Source organism: Amblyomma americanum, chromosome 9, assembly GCF_052857255.1.
Source record: "Amblyomma americanum isolate KBUSLIRL-KWMA chromosome 9, ASM5285725v1, whole genome shotgun sequence".
NCBI lineage: Eukaryota > Metazoa > Arthropoda > Arachnida > Ixodida > Ixodidae > Amblyomma > Amblyomma americanum.
The window spans coordinates 139,230,697-139,249,280 of record NC_135505.1 but is presented as its reverse complement, the minus strand read 5'-3'; the positions used below and the strand labels follow the sequence as shown (position 1 = coordinate 139,249,280).

The 18,584-nt window shown below is 50.2% G+C and overlaps 1 protein-coding gene across 2 annotated transcripts; it reads left to right on the top strand.

Annotated features, from left to right (window-relative positions):
* The first annotated feature begins 2,383 nt into the window (after nucleotides 1–2,383).
* On the top strand, nucleotides 2,384–17,292 carry LOC144104604 (uncharacterized). Of its 2 annotated transcripts, XM_077637710.1 has the most exons (5): nucleotides 2,384–3,539; nucleotides 4,280–4,473; nucleotides 5,765–5,846; nucleotides 8,436–8,810; nucleotides 15,116–17,292. In XM_077637710.1, exons 1-5 carry the CDS (start codon nucleotides 2,486–2,488, stop codon nucleotides 16,777–16,779), a joined length of 3,369 nt encoding a protein of 1,122 aa, XP_077493836.1. In that variant the 5' UTR covers nucleotides 2,384–2,485; the 3' UTR covers nucleotides 16,780–17,292. The 2 variants fall into 2 exon arrangements, with proteins under 2 accessions (XP_077493836.1, XP_077493837.1); XM_077637711.1 differs by lacking the exon at nucleotides 8,436–8,810.
* Nucleotides 17,293–18,584: the final 1,292 nt, after the last annotated feature.

Here is an 18,584-nt window from a genome sequence, read left to right as displayed (position 1 = left end):
CTGGTATACGGGCACCTCTGATTGCGTAGTAACTGCTGCATTTTTTAAAGCTATTCTCCTTGTTTGATACTCAAGCCAGCTCTAGCCATCATTAGGCTAGGAGGAGTTTTTTTGAGCAGATGTCAAGAAGTCTTCAGAGAACTTGCGGTATTCTTTGAAGAAGAAAAACAGGTGACAGTCTTTTCCTAACCGCAGTCTGTTCCCAAATGAAGCGTTCATTCATTACAGCGTCAATGAAGGACGGCATGTTACATTGCAGGTTAGCCTACCAAACAGAGCGCGGGTTTAAACTCCGGGCTTTTCTCCGTAGTGCCTATCATGGTTCGATAAGCGCAACGACCAGTCTGGTTAGTACCGCGTGCGCACTGCGTCCAGAATCGAAGCACTAGGCCCGTTCCGGCCGATTGTTCCGTAATAAAGGTGTTCTGACAAAAGGTACTGCCTGAAGGGCGGGAGTCATTCAGCCGCAAAGTTTTCGGCGCTCAAATTCACTGCTAGCACGCAGCCGTTTCCGGATGTTGACGAATTTGAGGGTGTGCGTATCGCGCTCAAGTCAGCCCGCGCCTCGAGCGTCGCGAGGCGCTGAGGGGTACCCGGTATCTCGATAAAAACGAAATGCAGAATGCACGATCTTTTAACGCTATCGTTCCTGCAAAAACTTTGGTCGTTACACGCCCCCTAGAGGGGTATGGTAGAAAAGCCCTGCAGGAGGGACTTGCCACCCGTTGAGGCAGAGATATCACAGTGTCAGTTGCAATGGGTGTCAGATCCTCCCCGATGCAGAATTGGTCAATCCTTACACGTGGCGCATTATGCGCGTAGGTCCTGACTCCAGCGTGGACTAAATCGGTGACATCGAAAGAGAAATCGGGAGAAAGCGTAGGGATCGAAGGGGACGTTATGTCCTTTCGAATGAAAAACTAGTTTGCAACGTCCGCGACGTTGTCCAGGACGCTCCCAGCACCGAGTGTCACGTTAAAGGTCACAGTCGTCTGGTTCATACCGTGCTGGTTGAATGATTCCCGAAGTTTGCGCAACAGAAGCGCGTCGTCGTTGCCAGCCCCCTGCCAACAGCCTGGAGTAGCCAACACCCAATCCACGGTGACTTCATTCGGGTGGTAGCCCGTGATGCCGTCTGTCACGCTTCGCATAAGCCGCCGCATTGTAGCGTCGTCCCGACCGAACTTCGGGAAATGCGGTGAGTCGTCTTTGTAGCCTCCCAGCGCCAGAAGGATCCTGATGTTTGGATATCCTAGGCGGTCCGTGATGTTGCGAAGCTTGTGAAGGCCGTGCTGCAGGTCGGAGCTGGGCAGCCGACTCTTCAAAGATCCGTCAGCGATCCCTACCGACCAGTACACGACGTTAGGGCAGAGCGCGAACGGTAGAGTCTAGAACATGGAGAGGACTATACGTGCAGGCACAAAAGGACGGCCTCGTTGACGGTGCTGACACTGTGCTGTTATAGTGAGGGCCGGCTCGAAGTGAAAAAAAAAAACTGAAAATTGGTTTTTGGTGAAAGGAAATGGCGCAGTATCTGTGTCAAATATCGGCGGACAGCTGTACCGCGCCGTAAGGGAAGGAATAAAGGAGGGACTAAGAGAAGAAAGGAGGAAAGCTCTGTAGTGGAGGGCTCCGGAAGAATTTCTACCACCTGGGGATCTTTAACGTGCACTGACATCGCGCAGCACACGGGCGCCTTTCGCGTTTCGCCTCCATCGAAACGCGGCCGCCTTGGCCGGGTTCGAACCCGGGAACTCCGGCTCAGTAGGCGAGCGCCCTAACCACAAAGCCACCGCAGCGGGTCCAGCGTGACATGACGAATTAAAAATTTATTCAAAGTGCGGCTGGTTCGTACAGGGCGATAACCACGCGATAATTAAGTCAATAACCAGTACACATACTGTCTGCGTCACCCTTTTGTAGAGCACTGGATCACTGTACAGCGCGCAGTAAAAACTGAAATTAGAAATCAGTCCATGCTTTCCAAGCAAAATGCCCGTGATCACCATGCTTGCAAGTCTGTTGGGATTTGCTTGCGCGCGAGCGTTGCCTCTAAATCATATTAGCTGCGACAACGTGACGGTTTTTATTCGAGAAAGTGCACCGCACGAGCGCTCTGCACAAGGCTGACGCGGGCTGCACACATAAACGAGCCGAAATCTAATCCGATAAACAGAAACCGAAAGCAAGACTCCGGACACAATGATGATGATGACGATGTCCTCAGGCTTAATAGCACATACCCACGGCGGGGGGATTCGCCAGGGTGCATTGCGGAAACAAACGACCTAATGGACAATGCGTAGAGTATTGTGTTTTTGTGCGCGTGCATAGATGGCGCTACTTTTACTTCTTTATAACAAGAATCAGCCTTCATCCGGGTCTTTCTCACGTGGGCACGCTCCACGCGTGCGCTTTAGTCAGAAGAAGAAGCTGCCGGTGCGTCGTCTGTCCTCGCCTCGCTTTATTGCTGTACTCTGTGAAGATGGCAGAAGAGCAAGAAACGAAGAATTTATCGCTCGGGAGCGCTGACGAAGTCAGTAGCTCCGCGATGACGTCGAGGCGCAGTTCCTCGGACAAACGGCGACATAGCGGAACTCGGTCTCGTCGTCGATGGCACCGGCGCCCTCCGAAGGACGACGACATCCCGGAGGCGGAGACTCAGGCGCGCGATGGCAGAGGACAGACGTCGGAATCACCTCCTCCTCCCTCCGAGACCTCAGCCGTGACGACGACACACGCTAGGGGCGGTGGCGGTTCTTATACCCAAGATGCATCGCCTGCACCGCCTCCAGAAATAGAGACGCCAGGCACGGGTCCTTCCATCATTCGCTCTGGGACACGCGACGGCGGAGGACAGACGTTGGAATCACCTCGTCCTGCCGATGACTCAGCCCTGATGGCGACCCGCACCAGAAGCGACGGAAGTTCCGAGGTGCCAGACGCGTTGCCGACGCCTACAGATGTGGAGGCACCAGGCGCTCGTGCATCCAGCATCCGCACTAAGACTCGCGGCGGCAGGAGACGAACGTCGGGCTCACACCATCGTGCTACGGTCTCGGCCACGATGACCACTCGCTCCGGGAGCGAGGGCAGTTCCGTATCGCCAGACATGTCGCCGAAACCAGGACAGGATGCGGAGGCGTCAAGCACTGGAGCTTTCGGTACCTGCGCTGGCACTCGCGACGGCAAAGGACAGGCGCCGGATTCACCTCGTCGTGCCGACGGCTCATCAGTGTCAACAATAGCTAAGAGACATGCGGAACCCACCCTACCACATGAGTCTTCAACGGTGCGGCCAGATGTGGAGGCAACAATAGCTGAGAGCCATGCAGGACCCACCCTACCACATGAGTCTTCAACGGTGCGGCCAGATGTGGAGGCAACAATAGCTAAGAGCCATGCGGGACCCACCCTACCACTGGAGTCTTCAACGGTGCGGCCAGATGGGGAGGCAACAATAGCTAAGAGCCATGCGGGACCCACCCTACCACTGGAGTCTTCAACGGTGCGGCCAGATGTGGAGGCGGCTGACGCAGGTACGTCCAGCGTCAACGTTTTCCGCTTGCGGCTCTACTTTATAGCACAGCCAAAATGGCGTCTATGTCAGCGCGAAGATGAGCTGTCTGGTAGATGGATTGCTCTTACGCCACTGTGTAGAAGCATTCGGAATTTTCGATTCTCACCTTCGTCTTATGCGGTTCTAAATATGTTGTGTGCAAATTCTTCTTGTATATGTGCACACTCTGACCCCTCTACGACCTGCAAGGTGCACAATATTAAGATTTTTACACGCACTCGCTCTTCGGCCCACCTGTTCCTAAGAGCTAGTAAGAGTATTGATCTGAGCCTAAACATCCCAAAGCACTCACTCCCAAGCTCACGCGGCCACTTGAGGTTGTCCGCTCTCTATAGAGAACATGAGTGGGTCTATGCTGCATATGGTATAACACGGCCGCACTTGGTAGACTCTTTAGAGCACACATTTTCCCCTGAATCTTTACAATACACATCAACTCCCACAAGATCCACACATCTCGGAAGACATCTAGGGATGCATTTTCGTGCCCACCTGTTTCCACGTAACTGTAATCGCATTCTTTTAGTCCAAAACTTCTGAACAGGAATTCTCGAAACAATGGCTACACCAGCTCCATCTATACTGAAGGAGGATGGATATCTGCTCAACTATCGCTCGAGAAAAGAGGCCGTTCTGGTGCATGAGAGATGCTGTAGCGGACCCCGTTTACCATGAGCGTACTCCCGGTTGTCTTTACAGGAGCCCGGGAGAGCAAAAAGGCGCCTTCATCCGACAATAGCCTTCCCACTCAGGACACGACTCGGCCCTCAGGTGCTGTTCACGAACGAATACCCGTGGGCATTTCTCCACCAACAGTCATTACGCCCAGCCTGGATGACGTCGGCCCATCAATACCTGCTGCCCGAGACTTCGACGGCGCCCAGCTTCGCAGGGTGAGCATGTCAGCCGTGGTATTTGCTACTTGTTGCTTGTTATGCTTGTACCATTACTTTCTAGCAGTATGTTTTCCGGTCATGCACTCACGGTTCGGTTCCGGCTGTGTCGGTCTGTACGTAATGTATAGGAAGATGGCAAGATATCCCAGCAGCAATATCGGAGAAGTAATAAGGCATATGATGCCATGTGAAGATAACGGATGCTTCCTTACTGTAACGCAGTGGGTGTTCAGAGTCGGCGAGCATAGCAGGGGCAGTAGAGTCAGGTTGGCGGTTAGGAGTAGAAAGTTTCCGAGGAAAGCACGGCCGCACATGGCACAGGACAGGGTTAAGATAACGATGGGTCGGTGATTGGAAGACGGCAAATAAAGAGCACTTGAGTTGTATTGCTATGTACAACCGTTCTTTCTTATGTGTAGAAAAATGCGTTACGTTTCAAAAGAAATTTCGTTTGTTTCGTTGCGTCTGTCACTTCTCCGCAGGCTATTTCCTCGTGACGTCAACGCCCGCGAGAGATTTCACTAAGCAAGTGCTGCCTGACTGCGCATTTGAATGGCGGCGCGTCAAGCTTGTAGAAGGTCAATAGCCGCTACCGCAGTCAGCTGCACTTTAGTCTTCTCACTATTTTCCTTTTTCAATTGTATACTCTGTAGATTGTCTTTCTAGGTTGATAATTTTGTCCCTTCACTAATCTCATCGGCAGTCTTTTTCTCGAGGTTATAGTATAGCTATTCAGCCGAACCTAGCTGTCGCCAGCTGTGGGTCTTAGTAAAGAGCTTACCGGTATAAAGTTACACGATAGAAAAATAAAGCAAAGAGCTCGGACACCTCCTGCCCTCCCCGTATGGAAGAGATGACAGCGAGAAGTCAGCCACGATCCCAACCGTGAAGACGGGAAACTCAATATTATACATGTTACTATAACAAATGTGCCCGCTGACTCCCCCCCCTCTCTCTCTCTCTTTCCTGCCTCAAGGGTCTCTGATGCTCGTGAAATTGAAGTCAACGCTGAAATAAGGGAGGGAACACGTTCACGTACTTCCCAAACAGAGTTAGTCCTCTTCTAGCGATCGGTCCGCTTCCGCCTCCCTTCCGTCCCTTATTTCACCGCTCTTTTCCATTTGTCGACAATGGGAATACGCCCAAAATTCCCAAGTAAATTCTTTTCTTTTCTCAGTTGTGGCTGTGAGCCAGCCAGATGGCACTCGTTATCCAACGTGTGGAAGCCCAGCCGCATTGTTGGCATGAGCAGAGTCGCAAGAGACAATATATATTTTTTCGAATGCAGCTGGACCATATAGCATCATCGCCGCACTCTCGGGCGGACTGGAACCTGTCGCCACCATATAGTTCGAAGACACTAGTGCGATGTAAGTGCCTATGTTCATATTTGGAATTCCTCGCTGCGCTTCCGTCGCGCACAACTTGCCTGTCGTAAAACTCCTGGCTAGATTTCAGTGCCAAGCAGCACAGAACATTGGCGTAATATTGGAAATGCGTTGGCAAAGACCGGATCTACAAAGGGCCAGCCTTTGCCAACACATTTCCAATATTGTACCGATGCCCTGTGCTGCTAGGTTCCATCCGCTACGCAAATGTACAACTTATAGGCGAAACCTTGTACAAAAAAGTGCCGATTATATGTTTGTGTGTTAGCAGTTTTCCCATGGCTAGCGGTATTGTTTCACTTAAGTCCAGTGCGGTCATGCTCCCGCGAATCAAATTTACTGTCTTGCGGAAGTAAAGCGCCAGAGGCAATCAGACTCTGAACTTGTGTTGAATCCGTAGCATCAGGAGGTGAAGCATTCGTCGGTCAGATGACAAAGGCTCTATAAACACTGAATCTAAGGTAGCCGAATGGTATGTAGCAGATAAGAGACGCCATAACGGAGGGCTTCGGTTTTATTTCGGCAAGCTAACGTTCCTTAACGTGCACTTACATTGCAAAGCACGCAGTCTTCGTATACATTTTGCTTCCACATGTACCTTCAGCACAGTCGCCGAACCTCGGAGATAGCCAACGTGCCATGTCTTGCACCCCAAATGTGTGGCCAGCTTTCATTGTGTTCTGCAGCCGTACAATTCACCGCTTTTTCACATATTATACATAGCGCCAAGTGATTCTAACGCTAAAACCACTATTTTCAAAAGAAAATTATAAAAGATTTTGGGCCGATCGATGGTCTGAGGCAACGGGAGTGGTTGCGGATGACGTGATTTCATGGTACACAGTCTGAACGCTCTTGGCGCGACCTCACTCGAAGGCAGTTTTTTGCCGTCATGGGCCCTCCAATGTTACACGCATTAAAACTAGGCGGACACCCCAGGTAGTGCCCAGCCTGATTTGCGATAGCACAAGGATCTCACCGACATCGCTTAGCACGCCTCAGTGTTTACTTAGCGCTACCTAGACGTCAAGCCACCCGCGACGACACGTTGTCGCACGGAGGAAGGAAAACTAAGGAGAGGCCCTCCGAGCTGCCACGTTTAAAAGTGTGCTGGAAGTCACGCGCTTTCGCAATGACTAGTGGGAGTATTTGGCCGAAGTCGAACCCAATGGTAACGGTGGGCGCAGTGGCGTCGTCTGCTGCATTGTCTGCTGCGCATGCGCGAGCGCGCTGAGAAGGCGGCCAAGCAGTGGGGTTGAGCAGGAAGGAGGGCTTCAAAAAATGTGACGTAACCACCTCTCCTTAGTTTTTTTTCCTTCCTCCATATGTGGATGGTTCCGGTTCTCGCTAGGTAGTGTAAATTCCTGCCGTGGCTTTCGTTTGGTGATGTCACGCTGGCTCAGTTCTTTCCTCCTCTCCACTCTCGGTGCTCTCAGCGTAGCGTCACTAGACGGTTAATTGCTGCGCCATGGGCCCTCTAATGGTTCAAACAATAAAAAGTCGTAATTGATCAACAATGACTCCTGAAGAGTTGCGTAGACACCGTCACTACGCTGTCGCAAGTGGTGATTGGGCACATGTCCCAGATAGTCCGGTACGACAATGCGGAAACGTCACATGAACAATGCGTTACAAATTAAACATCACTGGCAGTCCAGATCTGTGGCAGCTGCTCACATGTCTTAAAGGGCCACAGAAAGGGGTGTTTGAGCTTGGCTTTAAAATGCTTGCACTATGTAGAGTACAGGCCACCGAGCGGTCATGCCTCATACGAGACCTCAGAAGCGAGCGGGAAATTTACAATACATTTTTAAAAATTACCACTTTCGCACCTCGCGACGACGCGCGGTGCCGGGCTTTCGCACTAAAACCTGGCAGACGACGTCACGTCTTGCACATGACGTCAGCAGCCGGGGTTATCATTGGTTCACAGCGCCAAATTCTTTCAGGCGCCACGCGCTACCGCGGCCGCGGCCACTCCGCGTGCGCCACAGCCGGCGGAGGTATAGAAATAATAATAATTATTGGTTTCGGGGGAAAGGAAATGGCGCAGTATCTTTCTGATATATCGTTGGACACCTGAACCGCGCCGTAAGGGAAGGGATAAAGGAGGGAATGAAAGAAGAAAGGAAGAGGAGGTGCCGTAGTGGACGGCTCCGGAATAATTTCGACCATCTGGGGATCTTTAACGTGCACTGACATCGCACAGCACACGGGCGCCTTAGCGCTTTTCCTCCATAAAAACGCAGCCGCCGCGGTTGGGTTTGAACCCGGGAACTCCGAATCAGTAGTCGAGCGCCCTAACCACTGAGCCACCGCGGCGGGTAAGAGGTAGGGAATGGGCCGAGTGAGTGGGGCCGGCAGAGGCGCGCCGCCGTTTTGGCGTGCGAGAGGAGAGGGAAAGGCGCGAAGACGTGGAAGTTCAAATTTCGTCTCCATATAACTCAGCTTCCACGAAACTCATTAAAATTATTCTTGCTGGGGGATAATTATGAACCGTCGTCTTTTAACATCACAGACATATCACACCTTTATTGAGACCCTGCGTCACGCCCGCCTTCTTTGGCGCAGTCGGGGCGACGACGCTCCGCGAATTCGTCCCGCTCACTACGCTCACCGAGAAAGTGGCACGGTCACCGAGGCTGTACGGCACACTGGGAGCGCTCGTTTCCTTGGCCTGCGTCTACCTGGTGGTCACACTGTGGACCAGGGGTTCGAGGGAGCGGCACAGCGAGTGCACCAATGCCGAGTGCCGCGATGCCCAAGCCTACCTGGACTCCCTCCTGGACAGGGACGTCGAGCCGTGCAACGACTTCTATCGGCACGTCTGTCGCAAATGGCGCGTGCAGAACACGGACGGGGCCACCGTGGCAGCCAAGGCTGCTAAGGAACTCGTTGGCGCGCTTCACACGACACTCCTCGAAAGAGCGAGACGCCATCGTGGAAGTGAGCGTTTCTTCGAATCAAGAGCGACCTAAATGAAATCTTATTTACCACACCGTGTGCATTCTCAGTTTATTATACTGCGTGTATAGACCTTCCAGTACTGATCTAAGGGGGCAGTAACATGTAGCCCAAAGATAAGGCTTGAGATTAAATTCGCAAAGTGTAACCTTCAGAGACAGGAAGAGAACAGGGTATTTCTGGTAATAATAATAATAATAATAATAATAATAATAATAATAATAATAATAATAATAATAATAATAATAATAATAATAATAATAATAATAATTGGTTTTTGGGGAAAGGAAATGGCGCAGTATCTGCCTCGTATATCGTTGGACACCTGAACCGCACCGTAAGGGAAGTGATAAAGAAGGAAGTAAAAGAAGAAAGGAAGGAAGAGGTGCCGTAGTGGAGGGCTTCGGAATAATTTCGAACTCCTGGGAATCTTTAACGTAAACTGATATCGCACAGCACACGGGCGCCTTGGCGTTTTTCCTCCATAAAACGCAGCCACCTCGGTCGGGTTCGAACCTGGGAACTCCGGATCAATAGCCGAGCGCCCAAACCACTGAGGCACCGCGGCGGGTGTATGTAACGGTAACGGTATGTCTGGTAACGGAAACAAATTTATGATATTCTGCATGATCAAACCAGGAGGAAATTGACATGGGCGAAGCATGTGAAGCAAAGAGAAGATAACGAATAGACCCTTTAGGTAACGATGCGGATTCCAAGAAAAGTCTAAGTCGCAGATTTAGGTGAGAGGGTGAGACTACCCTGTAAGCAAGAATTAGCCTGTCTAAGAGTAAAGAGGATGCCAGTTGTCTATTAGCGCACTTACTGTCAGAGGCAGAGTATACTGCCGAATCCCTGGGGGTAGATTTCCATCGCTAAAACTAACGGGATACTTATGACTGGCAACGGAAACAAACTCCCTATTCGAAACATGCGAAATTCTAACAGTTACGAAGATTTTAACCAAGGTTTCCTTCTACTCTACTTGCTTGCCTCAAGACCTCCGGTGGCGCGTTTAAAAGCATTCTCCCATTTCTAAGTGCGTCAAGGTCAAGTTACTGTGCTTTGCAGTGGGAATATGCCTCCGTTCACAAGGGTAAGTGTACCGTATGTTTAGTGATCAATATCTACTCTGGGACTTGGCCACCATACACTGCGCGTAAAAGGGAGTGCGCTTACTCCTCCTTGCGCCAGCTTACTCCCATTTTGCTCCCAGCTTACTCCCATATAGGTTAATTCATGTTTTGAGTGTCGGAACTATGCGGGGTTAAGGTGGCCGCAGATGGCACAGGACAGGCTTAACTGGAGGTCACTAGAAGCAGCTTTCATCTGGCAGGGAGTGTTGTTAAGCTGGTCGTAATGATGATGACGTAAGCGGCATCATCACATCCCACATGGAAGCCCTAACCCAAGCAGCACAGGTAATCGGCCAAATATTGGAAATGTATTGGCAAAGACTGGTCCTACAAATGACCAGTGTCAAACCATCTTTGTCCAATATTGGGCCAATTACCTGTGCTGCTTGGAATGTAGAGTTATAATCGTGATAGATGAATCATTCTGCTCGACATGGCCGCCGCCTGGTGGAATATTCTCCATCCAAGTATTAAGCACTCAGGAAATGTCATCAACATCATCATCAGCCTGCCTGTGCCCAGTGTAGGACAGAGGCCTCCCCATATTTCGCCAATTACCCCGACCCTGTGCCAGCTGCGGCCGCCTTATCAAACTGTTTCCTTTCAAGGCTTCTTGTGCATTAATGATGCGAAAGCATTATATGGCTCATCGTCAACGAAATCCGGCGTCCAACGTCATTGTAGTGGTCCCAAAAACCCCAGATGACGTCACTGTGGGCTCTCATCACGTCAGGATAGACCATAAGGTTAAGAGGCGTCCATGAAACCCGGAGATAGCATTTGCAAAGAAAAATAGGTTCTTCCGAAGGTGAGGGGAATTGAACAAAGACCTTATGATTAAGTGAAGGAAACAGCGCAAAAGACAGGAACCTAACACGAGAAAACAGGCTACACCAACTCCATGGTCCCAAAAAAGCCTTACTTGATATTCAGATTGCGAGACGACGCCGAACCCATAAGCCACAAAACCGCGTTGCTTCTTGGCGGATAAAGTGGTATCTAATGCATGCATTTCCTTACGACTGTGTGCTAATGAGCACGTGTGTCATTAGGAAGAAGGGAATCATTAATGAACTTCGCATTCGGGCTCACGATGAGACAATGCTTTTCATTCAAAGCGCGTTATCTTATGAGCACTCCGTAATTTTTTTTTGTTTTCTGCATAGGCGTCCGAAGGGTTCTTCATTAAAGGAAACCATGTTTCACCACAGCGCCCCCCACTCCTTATACCAACCCACTCCCATCGAGGCCCTTACGGTCAAAATGCGGCGCAAAGATCGGGAGTGGTTATAATACATTTACTGCAATGTGATGGAATTGCAACCCATACAAAATATATTGAGCTGCAGTTTTTACTTTCATGTGTAATATCGGCAGAGGAAAGCAGTCCCTCACAGCTAAGGCATCATTTTAACAACGCGCTTTCGAAGGAGTTTCCACTCTCTCTAAAGCAGAGAAAATTACGACGCAACTTATGTCTTTTCTTAATTGCAAGAAACAACTTGAAAAGATTGCCTCAAAGTTAGCCTGCTATTACATGTAACGCAATTAACAATTACAAGCAATGCACAAGCAATTACAAGCAAGTTACAAAATTGTTATAAGGAATCAACAATGTTGAGAGACGAAACGCAAACGCAGCCCAAAACACAGCGACAAGTGCAACGCTACAAACTTGATAATATACAACAAACTAACAGTACGGGAAAGAAAGAGTTTCTAGAATATTTAGTTAAACACAAACATAATGACATGGCAATTTTTCTTTCCAAAGCGTCCAATACGCAGTTGTGATAGACTTCGTCGTAGTACCAGACTACGACGAAGGTCTCTACCGCATAGAAAGTTGATCATTGGAACTTTCTTTGTTCTATACTGATTTAAAGCAAAATTCTACGCGAGTATGGCGAAAAATGACAAATGGTTGACTCACAAGCGGTTCATAAAGCAACCTCTTGCTCAACGACAGGTATAAGCAGCCACCGAAGCCAATCATGGCTCATAGGGGTCCTCCGCTTTGTCTTCACGATGGCGAGCTTTGAAAACGTCCGCTCGCATGAGCAGCTAGTGACAGGCACTACTGAAAATCCTTTAATGACTTTAAAAAGCACCTTATAAACGTTCTCCTCCAACCAGTCTAGCCACTCATTGCAGTCACGAAACTGCGTGCAGTGTGCTGACCTGCGATTTCAGCAAACGGAGTTCAGCCCACAAGCTGTCACTCCACATCAAAATAACTGGTGACAACGTATATGTCTTCATTCATGACGGTTAGGTGCAAAATGTTCATTACGGTGGATATAAGAACAACGGTCTCCTGACTGAAACTGGCGAGCCTGGACTGCTTCAACGAAGGCGTCAATCATGGGGTAAAAAAAGTTGACGCTCCTTTGTTCAGTGAAAAAAAAATGGCTGGTGTAGTTCGTGTCTACGCGTTTGGACACCTTTCTTTGTCTCCCATCACGAATACCGATCCTGGATGTCTGACATATCCCTTCGGCACTGTGAAACACGTTTGTAAAGGCACTGTCCTCCAGCCTCATTATTTTTAGTGCTTGTCGGGGAGTTTTAGAGCGAAAGCTCTACTCTTCACACAACTCTCAAGGTCAAGTTTGGTGCGTGTCTGACCCTGAGCCGGCGGAGCGGAGGTGTGGCAAGTGACGTCACACCACGTGACTCGCCGTGAAGAGGCGCCACAGCTGCGCTCGCTCGGACCCTCGCCATTGCTGTACCACGTGACTAACGAGGGTATAACAGCTGCTTCTCTGGCGCTCGGTTGCTCAGTCTCGCAATGGATGAGGCGCACGCCGGACCGACTCCGGTGCCAAACCATGCGTAATAATTTTTAACAGACCTTCGCTCGTATCAGTAGGTTTAAAAACGCTAAACCAATGCTAGTTATTTACGTCCTGGAATGCAGCAAGGAGATTTATTTTCGGATGCTGGAGCGTACGGCTAACCTTGGGGACCAACTTCAGCAAAGCCATTTGCATGCAGAATAGAATGTCGAAGCGGGCCGCCGCGGTGGCTCAGTGGTTATAGCGCTGGGCTGCTGACCCGAAAGACGCGGGCTTGATTCCGACCACGGTGGTCGCATTTTGATGGAGGCAAAATGCTAGAGACCGGTGTACTGTCCAATGTCAGTGCTCGTCAAAGAACCCCACGTGGTCGAAATTTCTGGAGCCCTTCACTACGGCGTCCCTCAGCCTGAGCCGCTTTGGGACGTTAAACCCCAATAAACCATAAACCAGAAAATCGAAGCTTGCTAGCTGTCGAAGGAGTCGTTTTGCTTTTACCCTATTTTCCGGATGCTGGGCGTTGTCCATGACCTCCTATGCAGTGTCTGCCGTGCAGAGTATTTCTTCCCCACTGCTTTCGCGGCTTCTGCTCGACAAGCCCATCTGGTTATGGGCAAATATACGCCACTGCTATGGGGAAATATATGCAAAATATGGCATGGTTATGGGAAAATATAGGCCAAGATACGCGTTACATGATGCACCGGGATAGATTCTATAATGGTGTATGCAAGCTGTGAGGTACCGAATAAGACAAAGAATTTTGTTCTCAGCTTTTGACAAACAAGCGTCAACGAGAGATTAAGACAGTGCAAATAGCATTAGACATGTAACATCCCGTTGTTTTTCTCCCTGCATTTGGCTTGCACCCCTGAGATGTGCCCTGACATCGCAGCGCCATCGAAGCAAAGAGAGCTGAGCACAAAGAGCACTAATCGGATGTCAAACAAACGAACAGGGTTCGAAGCTCGGTGACCAAAGACTGCGAGGCGTGTGGACACCAGACTGACGTCGAGGGAACCACTGTACTGTATCCCGTCCCGCGCCCTTGCAGGGCGCTCTTACTTGAGTCATCATGGCACATTCAGCAGACGCGAGGGAATGTTAACTGTTCCCTAGGAACCCTTCCTCACTTTTGCATTCACGGTCTACGGTCAGTGACCGGCGGTTGACTAAACGAGGACTTTGAAAAAGGCAAGCTGCAACTCGCCCTCAGTCACACCTGATGAAGGAACCGCGTGATTATCCTGAAAAGTGTTTTATTTTTTGGTTGACTTTTCTTACTGCATGAAAACCTCTGCTCAATGGTTTCTTTTGAATATGTTCTGATCGTGCTGCTCACAACGCCGGTCTAATCACAGGCGACCCGCAAATTGGCAATGATGCCGTCAACCAGGCGAGACGATGCGGCGCCAACCCCTGAGAGCGAGGGCATCTGATCTCTGTTGGTTCCATTGGGATCGGCGAATTATAGAGCCTGAGAAAAATTCTTCGCTGCGAGGCAGCAAAGTGGTGGCTAAGACTGACGGCGGCGGCATCAAATGACAGAGATCTTCGGTTTCCGACGACCTGCGGGGAAGGCGAAGTCACCCATCTTCACCTGCTGGGAGGCGGGTTAAAATTCCGTTTTCTCGTCGGCTCCGAAAGGAAGACTCTCCGCAGTGGTGAAATATGGCCACCGTGGTCAGGCTGCATACCAGGCCTGCATGTGCAATTCCATCTACACTCAGATTTTCTTTTTAATACCCTGTCGATAATTGCGCACCGCCAAGATTCGAATCGTAGTCCTCTTTCACGCGAGGCGGATGCTCTTGGTTTAGCCACCGCGGTGGCTGAGTGCTTACGGGACTCGGCTGCTGGCCCGAAAGACGCGGGTTCGATCCCGGCCGCGGCGGTCGAATTTCGATGGAGGCGAAATTCTAGAGGCCCGTGTGCTGTGCGATGTCAGTGCACGTTAAAGAACCCCAGGTGGTCGAAATCTCCGGAGCCCTTCACTACGGCGTCCCTCATAGCCTGAGTCACTTTGGGACATTAAACCCCTATAAACCAAACCAAACCGGATGCTCTTGGTCTACGCTATCGGTGCATTTTAAGGAAATAAGTACTAGTATGTGTGAGTACATAAAAATAGGAATACGAATAGTAAAACTATGTGTACGTACAAATATTTTGCGGCGGCAACGATAAGCAGGGTAACAGGTGCTAGGTAGCTGTCTGAAATGCTGCCCGGTGATCCGGCCCGTAGAATTTTAGTATTCCAAGCGTACATTAGCGGTATATAAGCGCAGTGTACATTCTCTATGCTGACCTTGGGGGGAAATAAGTTGACTCTTTTTCATTCATGTGTTCCTAGGTTCACATGCCGAAGATCTCCTGGTCCACTTCTACTTGTCCTGCAATGACTTTGCAGCCTCGACACGCGTCATCATTGGACGGCCATTAGCGGGCGTTTACCAAAGCCACGTCGACGTTCTTCGCCTTCCGGACACAGCAGCGACTCTGCGTCGGGCCATCCAGCTCTCGCTGTGCAGAGGCATTTCCACTCTGTTCAGCGTCAGGATTGTGAGACTCAGTGACAAGGCCATCGCCCTCTACGTCTCGCCGGGCAAGACCTTAGCCGAGAAGTTTTCGCACGTCGCCACTAGTTCGACGCTGACAGCGTACATCAGGGAAGCGCTCGAGCAGGCAAGCACGACTGAAGCCAGCGTACCAAAGTCGAACATCGACACCACCATATACGAGCTGCTCAAGTTCGACAACGAAATCGTTCCGGTAGAAGTTGCCCTTCCCGTTGCGGAGACAGTTAACACGTCGCACTTTGCCTTGCTTATCCGGCAAGGACACCCTGGGCTCTGGTTGGAGTTCATCAACTCGCTTCTGCCCGCCAGCTCTAAGCTGAGCGAACAGTCGCCAGTCATGAGCCATCACCTGGGCCTCGTTAGGGAAGCCGTGCAGTATCTTTCAAAGAACCACCAAATCGGACTCCTTTACATTTTCCTCCACACCTTAGCGGACGTGGGCCGATTCTACTACAGCAACAGATTCGCCAAGGAAGCCGATGTAATATGCCTGACTGCTAGCCAAGAAGTAATGGGGCCCGGTTGGTTCAACGTTTTCGCTAGCCTGATACGCGAGCTCTCGCCTATATCGACACGTGTGGGAGACATCTTCGCCAGCGTCCGCAACTTATCATCGCGACACGTGCTAGACTTTGGCTTGGACGATGCGGCTAAGAAGGACGTGCGCGCAACCCTGGACGGGGTGACGCTGCTTGCGGACTACGAGTCGCTGCGTCCGGTGTCAACCTCCAATGGGTCTGGCCCGTATACCTCCAACCACACGGCCGGCTTTGCCGGCCACTACACGTCCCTGAAGGCTTTAGAAGCGGAGAGGCGTCTGCAAGACCCGCCTTCTCTCAAGGAAATCCTGCTCACGGATTCGCTGTTCTCGGGAGACACGACCTACACCCGGCTCCTGAACGCTGTCTTGTTGCCGCCAGCTGTACGACGGCCTCCTCTGATGTATTCCACCAGAGTCCCGCTGGAGTTCGATATGGGCACCATCGGCGTGCTCTTGTCGACAGGGGTCTTCCACGCCGGTGTGCCCCCTCCCGCAAGCTCCGAGTCCTGGTACATACAGAACGTGAAGAAGTTCGTCGACTGCGTTCAGCATTCCACGGGATCGGCCACTGTGACTGTTAGTCAAGGTCTGGAGCTGTTTGCGTGGGCTCGCGCCGTGATGGTCGCTTACGACGTCATGAAGGACGCTTATGCCGCTATCAGGAGCCAGAAACGGTTTGAGCACCTGTGGATCACAGCGCAGCAGACGTTCTTCCGAAGGTTTTGTCTCATGACCTGTAGCGTGGGCAACGTGGGCCTGGAGTCCCGGCTTCGGTGTCTCGTACCGGTCCTGACCATGGTGGAGTTTGCCGACGCCTTTAAGTGTCACGCATCCGCAGTGGTGGGCTTGCGGCCGTGCCTGTCCTACTTCCCTTACAATCAAAACAGTTCTGCCTGAATTTCAATGTTTTCTTAACAAGTCACCAATATAGCACGTGGACGTCTTCTAATGGTTGAAGGAAAATTTACGCAAACGTCTCACCCGACGGTCTAATACCATGGTTGGACAGTTCTATTCTGTGTAGGTTTCTCAGGGGGCTTTATTTTTCTTTATTATTCGCGATTATCGCCCAATGTAATGATGTGTACCTGTGTAGTCGAGCCCATATATCGTATGCGGATGTGTGTCGGCGCGTGCCTTGCTATGTCAGTGGCTCTGTGAACCTCAAGATGTTTTCTTAATTTTCGAATCTCATCTTGTTACCTGCTGTTTAAGAACGATTATCAGCTATGCCGAACCACACAGTGCTTCTGGGAAGGACAAGCTTGAAACATCGAAAATCATTGTTTTTCTTGCGTGTAAACTGTTTACTGTTCGACAAGTTTTACGGTTTACTTATACGAATATGTTTCAGAACGCTTGATATTCTTGTTGCTTGAAAAAAAAAAATATTTATGATGCCTTCGCACACTTCTCTGACCTTAGTGATCATCCCGCACAAATCTCGGGTGATCTAATATAAAGACTATTTCAATTGCATTTCATTCCGTCTCTTTTCATTTGCGATGGGCTCGAGGGTAACCCGCCCACACAAACATTACTGCCATCTCCCTCCGCGGAGGGTTGGATACAACTTCTTGCAAGACCCGACAAGAAGACGCAACTGGCACTCTTCTCGTGGGCTCAAAATAAAGTTATCTCTCTCTCTCTCTCAAGCTACAACCCTCGCTCGGAGGAATCTAATCTTTTGACGCCGGGTAGAAAGACTGAATAAAAGCTAGGGCTGTGCGAATATTCAAAGTTTTGGAATACAGAGTAGAATATATTCTTAGTCGATTCGCTGGACAAATAAAATAATGCAGATTGCAAATTGTTGAAAACAATTCAAGGATGTTCGCAAGCTTTCCAATACACTTAAATATTTGGTATGTAGAAAGGCCGTAGTTTTTTCGACAACTTTTTTCTGCCGCAACTGCCACTCCGACTCCGCCCAGCGTGCTACAGCATGCAGTGGCAGCGCTCGCAAGTGATGTATGGCCTCCAAGATTTGGCGACTGACTAAGGATTAACCAAATGTAGCAATTTGAGCACTGCACGGTCACAGAAAATGGGATTTTTATCAGCTTTCGTCAATAAAATTTCTTGATTGACAATTTTTGGGATCCTAACAACCGCTTCGTGACGGTACTCTCGTAAAGAAATCTTCGTAAGAGACTACGTATCGTAGCGTCCAATTAAAACAGTTCAGAGGACTGGCAGAACGGAATATGATGAAACCGATCGCGGAGACAATGCCGGAAAGACTATCGTAGTACCCAATGGGCACTGAAACTCCCTTGGATGTCCTGTGGATGTTTGGGACGTCTATGGGACGTCCAAGATAGTTCCAGTGCCCATTGGGTAGAAGCAGCGCCCGCAGCAAAGCTCGCCGTGTCTGTTACTTGTCGCACTGGCGTTAAAAAGCGCGCGTTAAAGTAGCCGGCGGCGTCGCCCAAAATCCGGCAGCTGTGGACGCAGGCGACGGGCGATAAAATTTATCATGAGAGCAACGTAAAGGGAGAATAAAAAACAAAACGGCGTCTCGTTCCTTCACACTGCAGCGGTCTGATGGACTGCGGCCGTCCGATTGCTCTGCCACAGCGCGATGCCCTCGAACACTAGGATGTCCTACTCGACAACTGCCATTGCACGCTGTCTTCTGTAGCGACCGTCAACAGCAGAACAGCCCAACGCCACACTAGAAATTTATCAAGCGTGACAAG